The sequence below is a fragment of the Triticum urartu genome, chromosome 5A (genome assembly GCF_056163025.1).
Source record: "Triticum urartu cultivar PI428250 chromosome 5A, HENAU_Tu73, whole genome shotgun sequence".
NCBI lineage: Eukaryota > Viridiplantae > Streptophyta > Magnoliopsida > Poales > Poaceae > Triticum > Triticum urartu.
In genome coordinates this window covers 629,053,806-629,071,773 of record NC_141877.1, presented here as the reverse complement: position 1 = coordinate 629,071,773, position 17,968 = coordinate 629,053,806, and the positions used below count along the sequence as shown (strand labels likewise).

The following is a 17,968-nucleotide window of genomic DNA, read 5'->3' as shown; positions in this document are numbered from 1 at the left end:
GGGTTTGAGAGGAGATGGTGTTGTTGAAGATGTTGATGGAGATTGCCCTCCCCAAGATGGGAGAGTTGTTGGTGATGACGATGACGATGATTTCCCCCTCCGGGAGGGAAGTTCCCCCGGCGAAATCTCTCCGTCGGAGGGCAAAAGTGCTCCTGCCCAAGTTCCGCCTCGAGGCGGCGGCGCTTCTCCCGAAAGTCCTCTCCTTATTTTTTTCTAGGTCAAAATCACTTATATACCAAAAGATGGGCACCGGAGGTGGGCCAAGGAGGCCACAACCCACCAGGGCACGCCTGGGGGCTCGGCGTGCCCACATGGGTTGTGCCCACCTGGTGTCCCCCTCTGGTAGTTATTGGCTCCAATATTTCTTAAATATTCCATAAAAATCCCCGTGAAGTTTCAGCTTATTTGGAGTTGTGCAGAATAGGTAGCCTGACGTAGCTTTTTTAGGTCCAGATTTCCAGCTGCCGGAATTCTTCCTCTTGGTGCGTTCCTTGCAAATTATGAGAGAAAAGGCATTAGAATTACTCTAAAAGGCATTATTATGGATAAAAACATTATAAATAACAGTAAGAAAATATGATGCAAAATGGACGTATCAACAGTCTAGGCAACAGACCCATGGTTTGTTGCACCGATAGGGAACCGCACATACACCCAACGGATAAACTTGTGCATGTGTGGTTCACACTTACAGCAACTTCCAATGGAAATTCAAAGAAAGAAACCTGAATTTTATAGCTACAAGACGATGCTCCATTTTTAGATGTTTCCTTGAGTTTTGTTAGGGTTTTTTCTTGCTTAGAAAGGCGAGACGGCGACGGCTCCATGAAGATGAAATAAGGTTCTCTTCATCTAGTCCCCGCCACGGTGGTGCATCTAGCATTGCCGGTGGGCGTGTGGATGTGTGTCTCCAACGAATCTGTCTTTGGAGGGATCTGCTTGGATTTGGTCATTGTTTGTCTATGTTCGTGTATTCTCAAGTTGGATCCTTCCGATCTACGCTACTCTTCATCGGTGGCGTTTGTTGTTCTGGTGCGCTGATTCTATGGGGCCTTAGCACGGTGACTTCTGACTGTGTACTACAACAAGTTTTGTCTGGCTCGAGAGGGGCAATGATAGCGGCGCGCCTTCGGCTCGCTTCAATGCTTTTAATCGCTGCCAGGTGGTCTACCGACCTAAATGAATTTTTTATTATTTCTGGTGTTCACTTTACTATCATGATTGAGGATGAATAGATCATAAGTTTTTTTGAAAAAAGAACTCTTAAATCAGCTAACTCACTGGAGAAAACATCTGAAGATCAGAATATTCAAAAGTTTACCATTTTGAAATTCATTTTTTGCGAGGGAAATTGAGAGCTTTATTCAACGAACGCATTCGCCGACCAGTCAGCCAGGAGGCTGTTGATCAGGAAGCTAGGAGTGGAGTCCAACCAGCTTTCGGTCACATTAAGCGAACAACCTCGCTTAGCACAAAGATGTGTGGAATCATTTTGAAAGATCGTGGATGTCGCCTAGAGGGGGATTGATACGTCTCCGACGTATCTATAGTTTTTGATTGTTCCATGCTATTATATTATCTGTTTTGGATGTTAATGGGCTTTATTTTACACTTTTATATTATTTTTGGGACTAACCTATTAACCAAAGGCCCAGCCCAAATTGTTGTTTTTTGCCTATTTCAGTGTTCCGTAGAAAAGGAATATGAAACGGAGTCCAAACGGAATGAAACCTTCGGGAACGTGATTTTTGGAACAAACGTGATCCAGAGGACTTGGAGTGGACGTTGATAACCCACAAGTATAGGGGATCGCAACAGTTTTCGAGGGTAGAGTATTCAACCCAAATTTATTGATTCGACACAAGGGGAGCCAAAGAATATTCTCAAGTATTAGCAGCTGAGTTGTCAATTCAACCACACCTGGAAACTTAATATATGCAGCAAAGTGTTTAGTAGAAAAGTAATATGATAGTAGTGGTAACGGTAGCAAAAGGTAACGATAGCAAAAATAATATTTTTGGTGTTTCATAGTGATGATAGCAATAGCAACGGAAAAGTAAATAAGCACAACAATATATGGAAAAGCTCGTAGGCAATGGATCGGTGATGGAGAATTATGCCGGATGCGGTTCATCATGTAACAGTCATAACCTAGGGTGACACAGAACTAGCTCCAATTCATCAATGTAATGTAGGCATGTATTCCGAATATAGTCATACGTGCTTATGGAAAAGAACTTCCATGACATCTTTTGTCCTACCCTCCCATGGCAGCGGGGTCCTAGTGGAAACTAAGGGATATTAAGGCCTCCTTTTAATAGAGTACCGGACCAAAGCATTAACACACAGGGAATACATGAACTCCTCAAACTACGGTCATCACCGGGAGTGGTTCCGATTATTGTCACTTCGGGGTTGCCGGATCATAACACATAGTAGGTGACTATAGACTTGCAAGATAGGATCAAGAACTCACATATATTCATGAAAACATAATATGCTCAGATCTGAAATCATGGCACTCAGGCCCTAATGACAAGCATTAAGCATAGCAAAGTCATAGCAACATCAATCTCAGAACATAGTGGATACTAGGGATAAAACCCTAACAAAACTAACTCGATTACATGATAAATCTCATCCAACCCATCACCGTCCAGCAAGCCTACGATGGAATTACTCACGCACAGCGGTGAGCATCATGAAATTGGTGATGGAGGATGGTTGATGCTGACGATGGCGACGGATTCCGCTCTCCGGAGCCCTGAAAGGACTCCAGATCAGCCCTCCCGAGAGAGTTTAGAGCTTGGCAGCGGCTCCGTATCGTAAAACGTGATGAATCCTTCTTCTTAATTTTTCTCTCCCCGAATACGAATATATGGAGTTGGAGTTGAGGTCGGTGGAGCTCCAGGGGGGCCACGAGGCAGGGGGCGGGCCCAGGGGGGCAGGCGCGCCCCCACCCTTGTGGCTAGGGTGTGGGCCCCCTGGCCTTGATTCTTTGCCAGTATTTTTTATTATTTCCAAAAATAATCTCCGTGGAGTTTCAGGTCATTCCGAGAACTTTTGTTTCTGCACATAAATAACACCATGGCAATTCTGCTGAAAACAGCGTCAGTTCGGGTTAGTTCCATTCAAATCATGCAAGTTAGAGTCCAAAACAAGGGCAAAAGTGTTTGGAAAAGTAGATACGACGGAGACGTATCAACTCCCCTAAGCTTAAACCTTTGCTTGTCCTCAAGCAATTCAATTGACAAACTGAAAGTGATAAAGAAAAACTTTTACAAACTATGTTTGCTCTTGTTGTTGTAAATATGTAAAGCCAGCATTCAAGATTTCAGCAAAGATTATGAACTAACCATATTCACAATAACTCTTAGGTCTCATGTTTACTCATATCAATGGCATAATCAACTAGCGAGAAATAATAATAAATCTCGGATGACAACACTTTCTCAAAACAATCATAATATGATATAACAAGATGGTATCTCGCTAGCCTTTTCTGAGACCGCAAAACATAAATGCAGAGCACCTTTAAAGATCAATGACTGACTAGACATTGTAATTCATGGTAAAAGAGATCCAGTCAAGTCATACTCAACGTAAACTAACAGTAATGAATGCAAATGATAGAGGTGCTCTCCAACAGGTGCTTTTTAATAAGAGGATGATGACTCAACATAAAAGTAAATAGATAGGCCCTTCGCAGAGGGAAGCAGGGATTTGTAGAGGTGCCAGAGCTTGGTTTTGAAATAGACGTGAATAATATTTTGAGCAGTATACTTTCATTGTCAACATAATAACCAAGAGATGGTGATATCTTCCATGCTACACACATTATAGGCGGTTCCCAAACAGAATGGTAAAGTTTATACTCCCCCTCCACCAACAAGCATCAATTCATGGCTTGGTCGAAACAACAAGTGCCTCCAACTAACAACAGTCCCGGGGGAGTTTTGTTTGTAATTATTTTTGTTGGGGAACGTTGAAGAAAACAAAAATTTTCCTACGGTTTCACCAAGATCCATCTATGAGTTCATCTAGCAACGAGTGATCGGATTGCATCTACATACCTTTGTAGATCACGCGCGGAAGCATTCAAAGAACGGGGATGAGGAAGTCGTACTCGACGCGATCCAAATCACCGGAGATCCTAGCGCCGAACAGACGGCACCTCCGCGTTCAACACACGTACGGTCAGCGTGACGTCTCCTCCTTCTTGATCCAGCAAGGGGGGAGGAGAGGTTGATGAAGATCCAGCAGCACGACGGCGTGGTGGTGGATGCAGCAGTCACCGCAGCAGGGCTTCGCCGTTCTTCTGCGAGAGGGAGAGGTGTAGCAGGGGAGAGGGAGGCGCCAAGAGTCAAGGGTCCGGCTGCCCCTCCCTCCCCCCTTTATATAGGCTCCCCAAGGGGGGGGGGGCGCCGGCCCTAGGAGAGGGGGGGCGGCGGCCAAGGGTGGAGTGGCCCCCAAGGCAAGTGGGGCGCCCCCCCCCACCCTAGGGTTTCCAACCCTAGGCGCAGGGGGTGGGCCAAGGGGGGCGCACCAGCCCACTATGGGCTGGTTCCCCTCCCCACTTCAGCCCATGGGGCCCTCCGGGATGGGTGGTCCCACCCGATGGACCCCCGGGACCCATCCGGTGGTCCCGGTACAATACCGGTGACTCCCCAAACTCTCCCGATGGCCGAAAATGCACTTCCTATATATAATTCTTCACCTCCGGACCATTCCGGAACTCCTCGTGACGTCCGGGATCTCATCCGGGACTCCGAACAACTTTCGGGTTACTGCATATTCATATCTCTACAACCCTAGCGTCACCGAACCTTAAGTGTGTAGACCCTACGGGTTTGGGAGACATGCAGACATGACCGAGATGGCTCTCCGGTCAATAACCAACAGCGGGATCTGGATACCCATGTTGGCTCCCACATGCTCCTCGATGATCTCATCGGATGAACCACGATGTCGAGGATTCAAGCAACCCCGTATACCTTGTTCAATCTCGTTACCGGCAAGTCACTTTACTCGTACCGTAATGCATGATCCCGTGACCAGACACTTGGTCACTTTGAGCTCATTATGATGATGCATTACCGAGTGGGCCCAGAGATACCTCTCCGTCATACGGAGTGACAAATCCCAGTCTTGATCCGTGTCAACCCAACAGACACTTTCGGAGATACCCGTAGTATACCTTTATAGTCACCCAGTTACGTTGTGACGTTTGGTACACCCAAAGCACTCCTACGGTATCCAGGAGTTACACGATCTCATGGTCTAAGGAAAAGATACTTGACATTGGAAAAACTCTAGCAAACGAACTATACGATCTTGTGCTATGTTTAGGATTGGGTCTTGTCCATCACATCATTCTCCTAATGATGTGATCTCGTTATCAATGACATCCAATGTCCATAGTCAGGAAACCATGACTATCTGTTGATCAACAAGCTAGTCAACTAGAGGCTTACGAGGGACATGTTGGTGTCTATGTATTCACACATGTATTACGATTTCCGGATAACACAATTATAGCATGAATAAAAGACAATTATCATGAACAAGGAAATATAATAATAATCCTTTTATTATTGCCTCTAGGGCATATTTCCAACAGTCTCCCACTTGCACTAGAGTCAATAATCTAGTTACATTGTGATGAATCGAACACCCATGGAATTCTGGTGTTGATCATGTTTTGCTCTAGGGAGAGGTTTAGTCAACGAATCTGCTACATTCAGGTCCGTATGTACTTTACAAATATCTATGTCTCCATCTTGAACATTTTCACGAATGGAGTTGAAGCGACGCTTGATGTGCCTGGTCTTCTTGTGAAACCTGGGCTCCTTGGCAAGTGCAATAGCTCCAGTGTTGTCACAGAAGAATTTGATCGGCCCCGACGCATTGGGTATGACTCCTAGGTCGGTGATGAACTCCTTCACCCAAATTGCTTCATGCGCTGCCTCCGAGGCTGCCATGTACTCCGCTTCACATGTAGATCCTGCCACGACGCTCTGCTTGCAACTGCACCAGCTTACTACCCCACCTTCAAAATATACATGTATCCGGTTTGTGACTTAGAGTCATCCAGATCTGTGTCGAAGCTAGCGTCGACGTATCCCTTTACGACGTGCTCTTTGTCACCTCCATAAACGAGAAACATTTCCTTAGTCCTTTTCAGGTACTTCGGGATATTCTTGACCGCTGTCCAGTGTTCTTTGCCGGGATTACTTTGGTACCTACCTACCAAACTTACGGCAAGGTTTACATCAGGTCTGGTACACAGCATGGCATACATAATAGAACCTATGGCTGAGGCATAGGGGATGACACTCATCTCTTCTATATCTTCTGCCGTGGTCGGACATTGAGCTGAGCTCAATTTCACACCTTGCAACACAGGCAAGAACCCCTTCTTAGACTGATCCATATTGAACTTCTTCAATATCTTATCAAGGTATGTGCATTGTGAAAGACCTATGAGGCGTCTTGATCTATCTCTATAGATCTTGATGCCTAATATATAAGCAGCTTCTCCAAGGTCCTTCATTGAAAAACTCTTATTCAAGTAGGCCTTAATGCTGTCCAAAAGCTCTATATCATTTCCCATCAAAAGTATGTCATCTACATATAATATGAGAAATGCTACAGAGCTCCCACTCACTTTCTTGTAAACGCAGGCTTCTCCATAAGTCTGCATAAACCCAAACGCTTTGATCATCTCATCAAAGCGAATGTTCCAACTCCGAGATGCTTGCACCAGCCCATAAATCGAGCGTTGGAGCTTGCACACCTTGTCAGCATTCTTAGGATCGACAAAACCTTCTGGCTGCATCATATACAATTCTTCCTTAAGGAAACCATTAAGGAATGCCTTTTTGACGTCCATTTGCCATATCTCATAATCATGGAATGCGGCAATTGCTAACATGATTCGGACGGACTTCAGCTTCGCTACCGGTGAGAAAGTCTCATTGTAGTCAACCCCTTGAACTTGTCGATAACCCTTAGCGACAAGATGAGCTTTATAGATGGTCACATTACCATCCGTGTCTGTCTTCTTCTTAAAGATCCATTTATTTTCTATGGCTCGCCGCTCAACGGGCAATTCAGTCAAAGTCCATACTTCGTTTTCATACATGGATCCTATCTCGGATTTCATGGCTTCCAGCCATTTGTCGGAATCCGGGCCCGCCATCGCTTCTTCATAGTTCGAAGGTTCACCGTTGTCTAACAACGTGATTTCCAAGACAGGGTTGCCGTACCACTGTGGTGCGGAACGTGTCCTTGTGGACCTACGAAGTTTAGTAGCAACTTGATCTGAAGTTTCATGATCATCATCATTAACTTCCTCTCTAGTCGGTGCAGGCACCTCGGGAACATTTTTTTGAGTTGCGCCATTTTCCGGTTCAAGAGGTAATACTTCATCAAGTTCTACTTTCCTCCCACTTACTTCTTTCGAGAGAAACTCTTTCTCTAGAAAGGATCCATTCTTGGCAACAAAGATCTTGCCTTCGGATCTGAGGTAGAAGGTATACCCAATAGTTTCTTTAGGGTATCCTATGAAGATGCATTTTTCCGACTTGGGTTCGAGCTTTTCAGGTTGAAGTTTCTTGACATAAGCATCGCATCCCCAAACTTTTAGAAATGACAGCTTAGGTTTCTTCCCAAACCATAATTCATACGATGTCGTCTCAATGGATTTCGATGGAGCCCTATTTAAAGTGAATGCGGCAGTCTCTAAAGCATAGCCCCAAAATGATAGCGGTAAATCGGTAAGAGACATCATAGATCGCACCATATCTAATAGAGTGCGATTATGATGTTCAGACACACCATTATGCTGAGGTGTTTCAGGCGGCGTGAGTTGTGAAACTATTCCACATTTTCTTAAGTGTGTGCCAAATTCGTGACTCAAGTATTCTCCCCCACGATTTGATCGCAAGAACTTGATTTTCCTGTCACGTTGATTCTCAACCTCACTCTGAAATTCCTTGAACTTTTCAAAGGTCTCAGACTTGTGTTTCATTAAATAGACATACCCATATCTACTCAAATCATCAGTGAGGGTGAGAACATAACGATAGCCACCGCGAGCCTCAACACTCATTAGACCGCACACATCAGTATGTATGATTTTCAATAAGTTGGTTGCTCGCTCCATTGTTCCTGAGAACGGAGTCTTGGTCATTTTACCCATGGGGCATGGTTCGCACGTGTCAAATGATTCGTAATCAAGAGACTCTAAAAGTCCATCTGCATGGAGCTTCTTCATGCGTTTGACACCTATGTGATCAAGGCGGCAGTGCCACAAGTATGTGGGACTATCATTATCAACCTTACATCTTTTGGTATTCACACTATGAATATGTGTAGCATTACGCTCGAGATTCATTAAGAATAAACCATTCACCATCGGAGCATGACCATAAAACATATCTCTCATATAAATAGAACAACCATTATTCTCGGATTTAAATGAGTAGCCATCTCGAATTAAACGAGATCCTGATACAATGTTCATGCTCAAAACTGGCACTAAATAACAATTATTGAGGTTTAAAACTAATCCCGTAGGTAAATGTAGAGGTAGCGTGCCGACGGCGATCACATCGACCTTGGAACCATTCCTGACGCGCATCGTCACCTCGTTCTTCGCCAGTCTCCGCTTATTCCGTAGCTCCTGCTTTGAGATACAAATGTGAGCAACTGCACCGGTATCAAATACCCAGGAGCTACTACGAGTACTGGTAAGGTACACATCAATTACATGTATATCACATATACCTTTCGTTTTGCCGGCCTTCTTGTCCGCTAAGTATTTGGGGCAGTTCCGCTTCCAGTGACCACTTTCCTTGCAATAAAAGCACTCAGTCTCGGGCTTGGGTCCATTCTTTGGCTTCTTCCCGGCAGCTTGCTTGCCGGGCGCGGCAACTCCCTTGCCGTCCTTCTTTGAGTATGTGCTCATTGACAGAACTATTTTCCTCCATCTTACAGCTGAAGAACTTGTCGGAGACTTCATATCTCTCGACCCGGGCATGAGCTTGAAAAACCATTTTCAGCTCTTCGAACATCTCATATGCTCCGTGTCTCTCAAAACGCTTTTAGAGCCCCGGTTCTAAGCTGTAAAGCATGCCGCACTGAACGAGGGAGTAATCATCAACACGTGTCTGCCAAGCGTTCATAACGTCTTGTTCCACAGGGAGAACAGGTGCGTCACCTAGCGGTGCTTCTAGAACATAATCTTTCTTTGCAGCTATGAGGATGATCCTCAGGTTCCGGACCCAGTCCGTATAATTGCTGCCATCGTCTTTCAGCTTGGTTTTCTCTAGGAACGCGTTGAAGTTGAGGACAACGTTGGTCATTTGATCTACAAGACATATTGTAAATATTTTAGACTAAGTTCATAATAATTAAGTTCATCTATTTAATGAACTCCCACTCAGATAGACATCCCTCCAGTCATCTAAGTATAACATGATCTGAGTTAACTAGGCCGTGTCCGATCATCACGTGAGACGGACTAGTCAACATCGGTGAACATCTTCATGTTGATCGTATCTTCTATACGACTCATGCTCGACCTTTCGGTCTTCTGTCTTCCGAGGCCATGTCTGTACATGCTAGGCTCGTCAAGTCAACCTAAGTGTTTGCATGTGTAAATCTGTCTTACACCCGTTGTATGTGAACGTTGGAATCTATCACACCCGATCATCACGTGGTGCTTCAAAACAACGAACTGTCGCAACGGCGCACAGTTAGGGGGAACACTTTCTTGAAATTATTATGAGGGATCATCTTATTTACTACCGTCGTTCTAAGTAAAAAAGATGCAAAAACATGATAAACATCACATGCAATCAAATAATAATAGTGACATGATATGGCCAATATCACATAGCTCCTTTGATCTCCATCTTGGGGCTCCATGATCATCTTGTCACCAGCATGACACCATGATCTCCATCATCGTGTCTCCATGAAGTTGCTCGCCAACTATTACTTCTACTACTATGGCTAACACGTTTAGCAATAAAGTAAAGTTATTTATATGGCGTTTCTCAATGACACGCAGGTCATACAAAAAATAAAGACAACTCCTATGGCTCCTGCCGGTTGTCATACTCATCGACATGCAAGTCGTGATTCCTATTACAATAGCATGAACATCTCATACATCACATATATATCATTCATCATTCATCACAACTTTGGCCATATCACATCACAAAACACTTGCTGCAAAAACAAGTTAGACATCCTCTAATTGTTGTTGCAAGTTTTACATGGTTGCAATAGGGTTCTAGCAAGAACGTTTTCTTACCTACGTGAAAGCCACAACGTGATTTGTCAATTTCTATTTACCCTTCATAAGGACCCTTTTCATTGAATCCGCTCCAACTAAAGTGGGAGAGACAGACACCCGCCAGCCACCTTATGCAACTAGTGCATGACAGTCGGTGGAGCCGGTCTCACGTAAGCGTATGTGTAAGGTTGGTCCGGGCCGCTTCATCCCACAATACTGCTGAAGCAAAATAAGACTAGTAGCGGCAAAAAAGTTGACAACATCTACGCCCACAACAAATTGTGTTCTACTCGTGCAAAGATAACTACGCATAGACCTAGCTCATGATGCCACTGTTGGAGAACGTTGAAAAAAACAAAAATTTTCCTACGGTTTCACCAAGATCCATCTATGAGTTCATCTAGCAACGAGTGATCGGATTGCATCTACATACCTTTGTAGATCACGCGCGGAAGCGTTCAAAGAACGGGGATGAGGAAGTCGTACTCGACGTGATCCAAATCACCGGAGATCCTAGCGCCGAACGGACGGCACCTCCGCGTTCAACACACGTACGGTCAGCGTGACGTCTCCTCCTTCTTGATCCAGCAAGGGGGGAGGAGAGGTTGATGAAGACCCGTAGTATACCTTTATAGTCTCCCAGTTACGTTGTGACTTTGGTACACCCAAAGCATTCCTACGATATCCGGGAGTTACACGATCTCATGGTCTAAGGAAAAGATACTTGACATTGGAAAAACTCTAGCAAACGAACTATACGATCTTGTGCTATGTTTAGGATTGGGTCTTGTCCATCACATCATTCTCCTAATGATGTGATCTCGTTATCAATCATCCAATGTTCATAGTCAGGAAACCATGACTATCCGTTGATCAACGAGCTAGTCAACTAGAGGCTTACTAGGGACATGTTGGTGTCTATGTATTCACACATGTATTACGATTTCCGGATAACACAATTATAGCATGAATAAAAGACAATTAACAAGGAAATATAATAATAATTCTTTTATTATTGCCTCTAGGGCATATTTCCAACAATTTTGATTTGATTTGCATAAAGCATGGGACTGGGCATCCCGGTGACCAGCCATTTTCTAGTGAGTAGGGAGCGAAGTACACTCCTCTTGAGAATAACCCGCCTAACATGGAAGATATGGACAACCCTAGTTGATACATGAGCTATTCGAGCATACAAAACAGAATGTTTATTTGAAGGTTTAGAGTTTGGCATATACAAATTTACTTGGAACGGCAGGTAGATACCGTATATAGGTAGGTATGGTGGACTCATATGGAACAACTTTGGGGTTTATGGGATTGGATGCACAAGTAGTATTCCCGCTTAGTACAGGTAAAGGCTAGAAAAAGACTGGGAAGCGACCAGCTAGAGAGCGACAACAGCCATGAACATGCATTAAAATTAATCAACACCGAATGCAAGCATGAGTAGGATATAATGCACCATGAACATAAATATCGTAGAGGCTATGTTGATTTTGTTTCAACTACATGCGTGAACATGTGCCAAGTCAAGCCACTCGAATCGTTCAAAAGAGGATACCAACCTATCATACCACATCACAACCATTTTAATAGCATGTTGGCACGCAAGGTAAACCATTATAAGCTCCTAGCTAATTAAGCATGGCATAAGCAACTATAATCTCTAATTGTCATTGCAAACATGTTTATCCATAATAAGCTGAATCAGGAACGATGAACTAATCATATTTACAAAAACAAGAGAGGTCGAGTTCATACCAGCTTCTCCCATCTCAATAAGTTCATCATATAATCATCATTATTACCTTTCACTTGCATGACCGAATAGTGTTGATAATAATAACAGTGCACGTGCATTGGACTAAGTTGGAATCTGCAAGCATTCAATAAACAGGAGAAGACAATGCAATATGGACTCTTGGTTAAATCAACAATAATGCATATAGGAGTCACTTCAACAATTTAATCATGGTATTCTCCTATCGACCTCCAAAGAAAAGAAAAGAAATAAAACTATTTACACGGTAAAGCTCCCAACAAGTAAAAGAAGAACAGGAAATCTTTTTGAGTTTTTTTTTTAATTACTACTACAAGCATGGAAATTAAAACTAGCTAAAAGCTACAACTATTTTTTTTGTTTTTCTTAAGGTTTATCAAACACACAAGAAGAAAGCATAAAAAGGAAATAAACTAGCATGGATATTACAATGAAAAAGTATGAGCACCGACAACTAGCAATGACCGTGTGAACATGAATGTAATGTCAGTGGGAAATACGTACTCCCCCAAGCTTAGGCTTTTGGCCTAAGTTGGTCTAATGCCACGGATGGCCTGGCGGATATCAAAAGTTGTAGTTGGGGTCGTATTGAGATGCATCAGTCATTGCATCGTGGGCTGCAGCTTGGAGGCGAGCTATCTCAGCCCTCCTCTTATACTCTTCCACCTCCTCTCTGGTTATAAAATATCTCCCTTTTGTCTAAAAGTCAAAGAAAGTAGAAGCAGGGAGAGCGACATGATAGGTGCGTCGTCTGTCAAAGATTAGTCGGTACTAGAGGAACTGATCGTTCCTCTCAACAAAATGATGGCGAACCATAGCCTCATAATCCAAATAAGCAGGAGGCAACTCAAAATCATCCTCACGTATGGTTATACCAAGAAAATTAGCTATACGGGTTGCATAAATTCCACCAAAGAAATCTCCATTAAATCTATTATGATGCAATCTACGTGCAACAATGGCTCCCAAATTATAAGATTTATCTCCTAACACAGCACTCCTAAGAATACTGAGGTTAGGGACACACATATGACATGCTTCATCTTTACCATTTATGCACCTACCTATGAAGAGAGCAAAATAATATATAGCAGGAAAATGAATGCTCCCTATGGTAGCTTGTGCTATATCTCTAGATTCCCCCATAGTTATACTAGCAAGAAAATCTTTAAATTCAGATTTGCGAGGTTCACTAGCACTACCCCATTGGGGAAGTTTGCAAGCAGTGGTAAAGTCCTCTAATTCCATAGTATAAGAATTTTCATAAAGATCAAACAGGATAGTTTGAGAATTACGTGAAGATGAAAATTCAAACCTCCCCACAAAGGAACTAGTGAGATAGTGGTACTGACGGCATTTTTCTGCCTCAAAGCTCACAAGATCAGCATTACGCAAATATGCGCTAAATTCTTCCTTAATTCCTGCTCGATCCATGAAGTCCTCTGAAGGCCATTCACAAGGCCGCATTGGAGCGTCCCTTGGTGGCTCATCATCAGCATCACGCATTGCAAGCCTGGGTCCTTGTTTCCTTGAAGAACCACCTTGGTACATTTTCCTAAACATATTTCTTCCTTTGAAAAATTTCTGAAATTTTTAGTAACTTCAAATAAAAGAAAACCAAACTCAACAAAATTGGTAGCAACTACTCCTACAAGTTCCTAGAGCCTATATCATGCATCAAAACTACTTTTGACCATATAAATTTGACATGCAAGCTCAAGAACATGGTTACCTAAGCAGCAAAAAATGCAATGAATAAAGCACTAGAACAAAAACTAATTGGACCATTGAAGGAGTCACATACCAAGGAACAATCCCCCAAAGCAGTTTTGTGAGAGGTGCTTTGAGCAAGGAGATCGAAAATCGCAGCAAAATGAGCTAGAACTCGAGTTTGAGCTGGTTGGTGATTTTTTTGGGAGGAAGAAGAAGTGTGTGGGTGCATGCACTCGGAGAATTCTGAGAGAATGGCTGCATGTTTACTGATGTGCCACGGACCGCCGTCCCAAACGCGGTCGCGATCGCGCTTGTTAGAGAACTCCGCCACAGACGTGTTTTCTCCCACAGAGTTGAAGCTCAAGCCCTTAGGGGTTACCCCATGCAAGCCGAAGGGCATTGGAGATCGTCTGAATATGGAGTGTATGCCGGTGTAGTACCTTGCCCGCCAGCGACCACTTCGTCGGTTCCCCCTCCTTGACGTCGTCAATCACTAATGGCGTGGCTTCTTCCTCAGTTAGATCTAACTTGCCCATCGCCTCCTCCAGCCTCGCCCTTGCCGCGCGCGGCGAGAGCGTTCCTTCATCTTCTTTGCCGGCGCCGGATGAACTCATCTTAGCGCCGCCCGAGTGTGCCTCGCCGATCGAGATCAGGCGCGCGCCACCGCTTCCCCTTGAAACCCTAGTCGCCTATCGGGAGGCTCCTAAGTTTTCGGAGAACTTTTTTGCTAACTCTCCAACCATTTTGAAAATCATTTGAATCGAAAATGCCCAATGTGTCACCACTTCCCACGATACTATACGTCTATACGGGTAGCACACAAACCTGCCGGCTCCCGCAGATCTGCCCGACCCGGCTCCGGGAACCTGGAGTGCACGCGAGGGGAGCAGTAGGTGGGGTTTGGGTCTACCCACGACGCCCACCGGCCGTCGCGATGGCCGGCGCCGCCTGGCCGCTCTCCGCCGCCGCGGGCCTCCTCCCCGCCTCCCTTTCGCTGACCCTCCTCCTCGGCTCCCTCGTACTGCCCTCCCTCCCCCCCCCCCCCCCCCCCCCCCCCCCCTTCGGCTCCCCTCCCCCTCCTCCCGCCGCTGACGCCCTCTCTTCTCCTCATGTGCGCAGGTCGTCGTGCTCGTGCTGGGCGTCGCCGCGGTATTCCTCGAGCACATCCGCAAGATCGGATGCATGCACTCGTAAGCCTCCTCTGCACTCCCCTCTTCTCTCTCTTGGGATCTGGCCCTCTCCGTCGTTGACTGGTCCGCCGTTCGGATTCGGCCGCAGGATTGAGAGGACCGCCGTCTCGGACGCCTTCTTCGAGGACCCTGGCTCGCTCAAGAAGGTGCTGATTGCTCGTACGAATTGTTTGTGCTGTGGCACGGTGTGCACGCTAGGTGTTTGCTCATTTGCTTGTGCTGCCTGTCGTAGGTTCCCTGCCCGTCGATTTTTGACCCTGCCGAGAAGTACATTTCGTTGATCGTTCCTGCTTACAACGAGGAGTGTCGGCTCCCGGAGGCTCTTACAGAGACGCTCAAGTAAGGCCCTGATACCAGCATTCGTTGCTCTGTCAAGTTTCTTATCTTTGAACAGTACTGTGCAGTTTGTACAACCAGTTGCCTGTATGTAACTGCAGCTTCATCTGATAGGCGATTGCTTGATACGCTATGTTAATCACTGTATTTCTTTTCTTTCTTTCTCCATTAGCTACCTGAAACAACGCTCATCTGCCGACAAGTCATTTACTTATGAGGTATGTGAGAATTGAACATGTTCATCATCTTTATTTGATATGATAAATTTGGATGGTGCAAGCTACTTCTGCAAGCGGAACTAACTTGGATTTATTTAGAAGATTATGCATTTTAGTATCACGTTCTTCATTTGTACTTAGTTTGTTTTGTTTTGTTTTGGTCTAAACACGAATGTCATTTCCGCTCCTAAATTCTGGATACCTATAGCCCCCTCCCCTCTCCAGATATGAAAATTGCCTGCAATGGAGTTTGACCCGATCTTTAGTATAGTGAGTAGAATATGACTGTATTGCAGAACTTGAATTGCTATAGTTTTTTTCTGATGAACTATTCATTTGGTTGTAAAACCAAACTAAAGACCTGGATCTAGGATTACAGAGTTAGATTTACATCCGCTGTTAGTGTTTAGAAAGGCCCTGACAAAGCTGCATAAATTTTCCCAGAGCTACATCGTATTAGCTTCTGAATATTCATCACTTGTCCTTTATATATTGTCCCATGTGATATTCATAATTATGCTCTATGCACCTCTGATCTTGGTAGCTATGCCTTTGTGAGATCCACAACTAATTCACATTAAAAATGTAAGTTATGAATAACGCCTCACTGAATCCAGTAGATGGGTTGATGAGACCTAAATAGAATCTGAGCTGCCTTTGCAATGGTGCAGAATTCAGTCAAGCATACCTATCTACTACACGTGCTATTCGAAATCTTGTTATCATTGTCATTTGCATCGTTTTGTATTGACCTAGGCTGATATTTAGCATTTTGTGGCACGTCTTATATAATCCTGTATCTGTTTAGCACAATTTGAAGGTTTAATATATGTTATTTTCTTGGTCTTATTCAGGTATTGATTGTCGATGATGGAAGTACTGACCGTACCTCAAAAGTTGCCTTTGAGTATGTAAAGAAGCACAACATTGACAATGTTCGAGTTCTTCTACTTGGAAGGAACCATGGGAAAGGTGAAGCCGTCAGAAAAGTGAGTGTTGAACTACCCACCCACACACTAGTTTCAACAAATCAACTCTAATTGATGCTTTCCAATTATTTGTGGAAGCATTGTCTAGGGGATGCTCCATTCCAGGGGTCAACTCCTACTCATGCTTGATGCTGATGGTGCAACTAAGGTCACTGATTTGGCAAAGCTTGAAGCTGAGGTCCGTCAGACGCTCAATCCAATACCATGTTGTTGGGCTTGTTTTGATTGTGATGAGCATAATATCTTGATTTTTGATTTTTTTTTTGCTGTTAGGTTCTTGCATTGGCGGGGAAAGCACTCTCTGCTAGTTCATCCCAGAGGCTATCTGATGTTGAAATTGCTGTTTTTGGTTCCCGTGCTCATCTGGAGAAGCAGGCTCTTGCCACGGTACATCTCCTGAAATCCATCATTTTTGATTCTGTTTCCTAGTCTCTTAGGTTCCTCCCTTATGCTGTATATGCTTTTCCTGGCTTACTGCAGAGGAAATGGTACCGGAACTTCCTTATGAAAGGTTTCCACTTGGTAGTACTGTTGACCGCTGGTCCTGGAATCAGAGATACACAGGTATGCTTTGGCCAACATAAGATGCGCTGATGATTCCTATTTGCGTTTTTTCTTCTTCTCGGGAGGCATGCTATTTATTCGCTTCATTTGCTTGATTATTACAAATCCCAGTGTGGCTTCAAGATGTTCACTCGATCTGCTGCAAGGAAACTCTTTACAAACATCAGACTTAAGAGGTATTTTTTTTCTGAAAGGGAAAATCCCACGATACTATCTAGTATATAATACAATAATCTTGCAAGGAATAAATCTGGATGTTCATTCTGCCCTACTTACTGCATGGCCAGGTGGTGTTTTGATGTTGAGATTGTGTACCTATGCAAGCACCTGAGGATCCCGATGGCAGAAGTATCTGTCAGCTGGACGGAGATACCTGGGTCCAAAGTGCGCATGACAAGCATCCTGCACATGGTGTTTGAGCTCCTGCTGATCAGAGTAGGCTATGGGCTGGGCATATGGAAAATTTACTCATAGACCCTGTCCTGGGTAACTCATTAGAGCTTAGGTCTCGATCGCTTCAGCGTATACACCAAACTTAGTTCGTCACTTTGAAACACAGCTACCAAATTAGTTCAAGGAGCATTGTAAAACTTTTTGAGATTTTTGACTGGAGAGAAGAATCCAGTTCGAAGTGTATGTTGGTGTTTGATCATAGCAAGATCTTGACATATGCTCACAGCTCACATGTATTTTTGCTCCTTCTGATAAATTCTCTGATATTTTTGCTGTCTTTTGTTTTTATCACAAATGGCACATGTTTCTCTTAACTGAAGAAAAGCAGCTTGTCTCTTCAGACAGTCTGACAAAATTGTAAACTTATTAATCAAAACGACCAGAGAAGATTATGGTGGTTTCTGTGCAAAATA

General features: G+C 44.1%; 1 protein-coding gene across 1 annotated transcript; it reads left to right on the top strand.

The window, feature by feature from the left end:
• Nucleotides 1-14,624: 14,624 nt before the first annotated feature.
• On the top strand, nucleotides 14,625-17,832 carry LOC125511178 (Nucleotide-diphospho-sugar transferases superfamily protein). The gene is made up of 11 exons (XM_048676479.2): nucleotides 14,625-14,823; nucleotides 14,925-14,995; nucleotides 15,084-15,141; nucleotides 15,228-15,334; nucleotides 15,504-15,549; nucleotides 16,404-16,538; nucleotides 16,627-16,716; nucleotides 16,812-16,925; nucleotides 17,019-17,102; nucleotides 17,214-17,278; nucleotides 17,390-17,832. The coding sequence occupies exons 1-11, from the start codon at nucleotides 14,740-14,742 to the stop codon at nucleotides 17,574-17,576; spliced, it is 1,041 nt and encodes a 346-aa protein (XP_048532436.1). The 5' UTR covers nucleotides 14,625-14,739; the 3' UTR covers nucleotides 17,577-17,832.
• Nucleotides 17,833-17,968: the final 136 nt, after the last annotated feature.

Bases quoted from the DNA above. Each gene is read 5' to 3' on its own strand.
- LOC125511178 (XM_048676479.2), top strand. From the start codon at position 14,740: ATGGCCGGCGCCGCCTGGCCGCTCTCCGCCGCCGCGGGCCTCCTCCCC. The intron at 14,824-14,924 runs GTACTGCCCTCC...TCATGTGCGCAG, and splicing joins CCCTCCTCCTCGGCTCCCTC to GTCGTCGTGCTCGTGCTGGG. The intron at 15,142-15,227 runs GTGCTGATTGCT...TGCCTGTCGTAG, and splicing joins ACCCTGGCTCGCTCAAGAAG to GTTCCCTGCCCGTCGATTTT.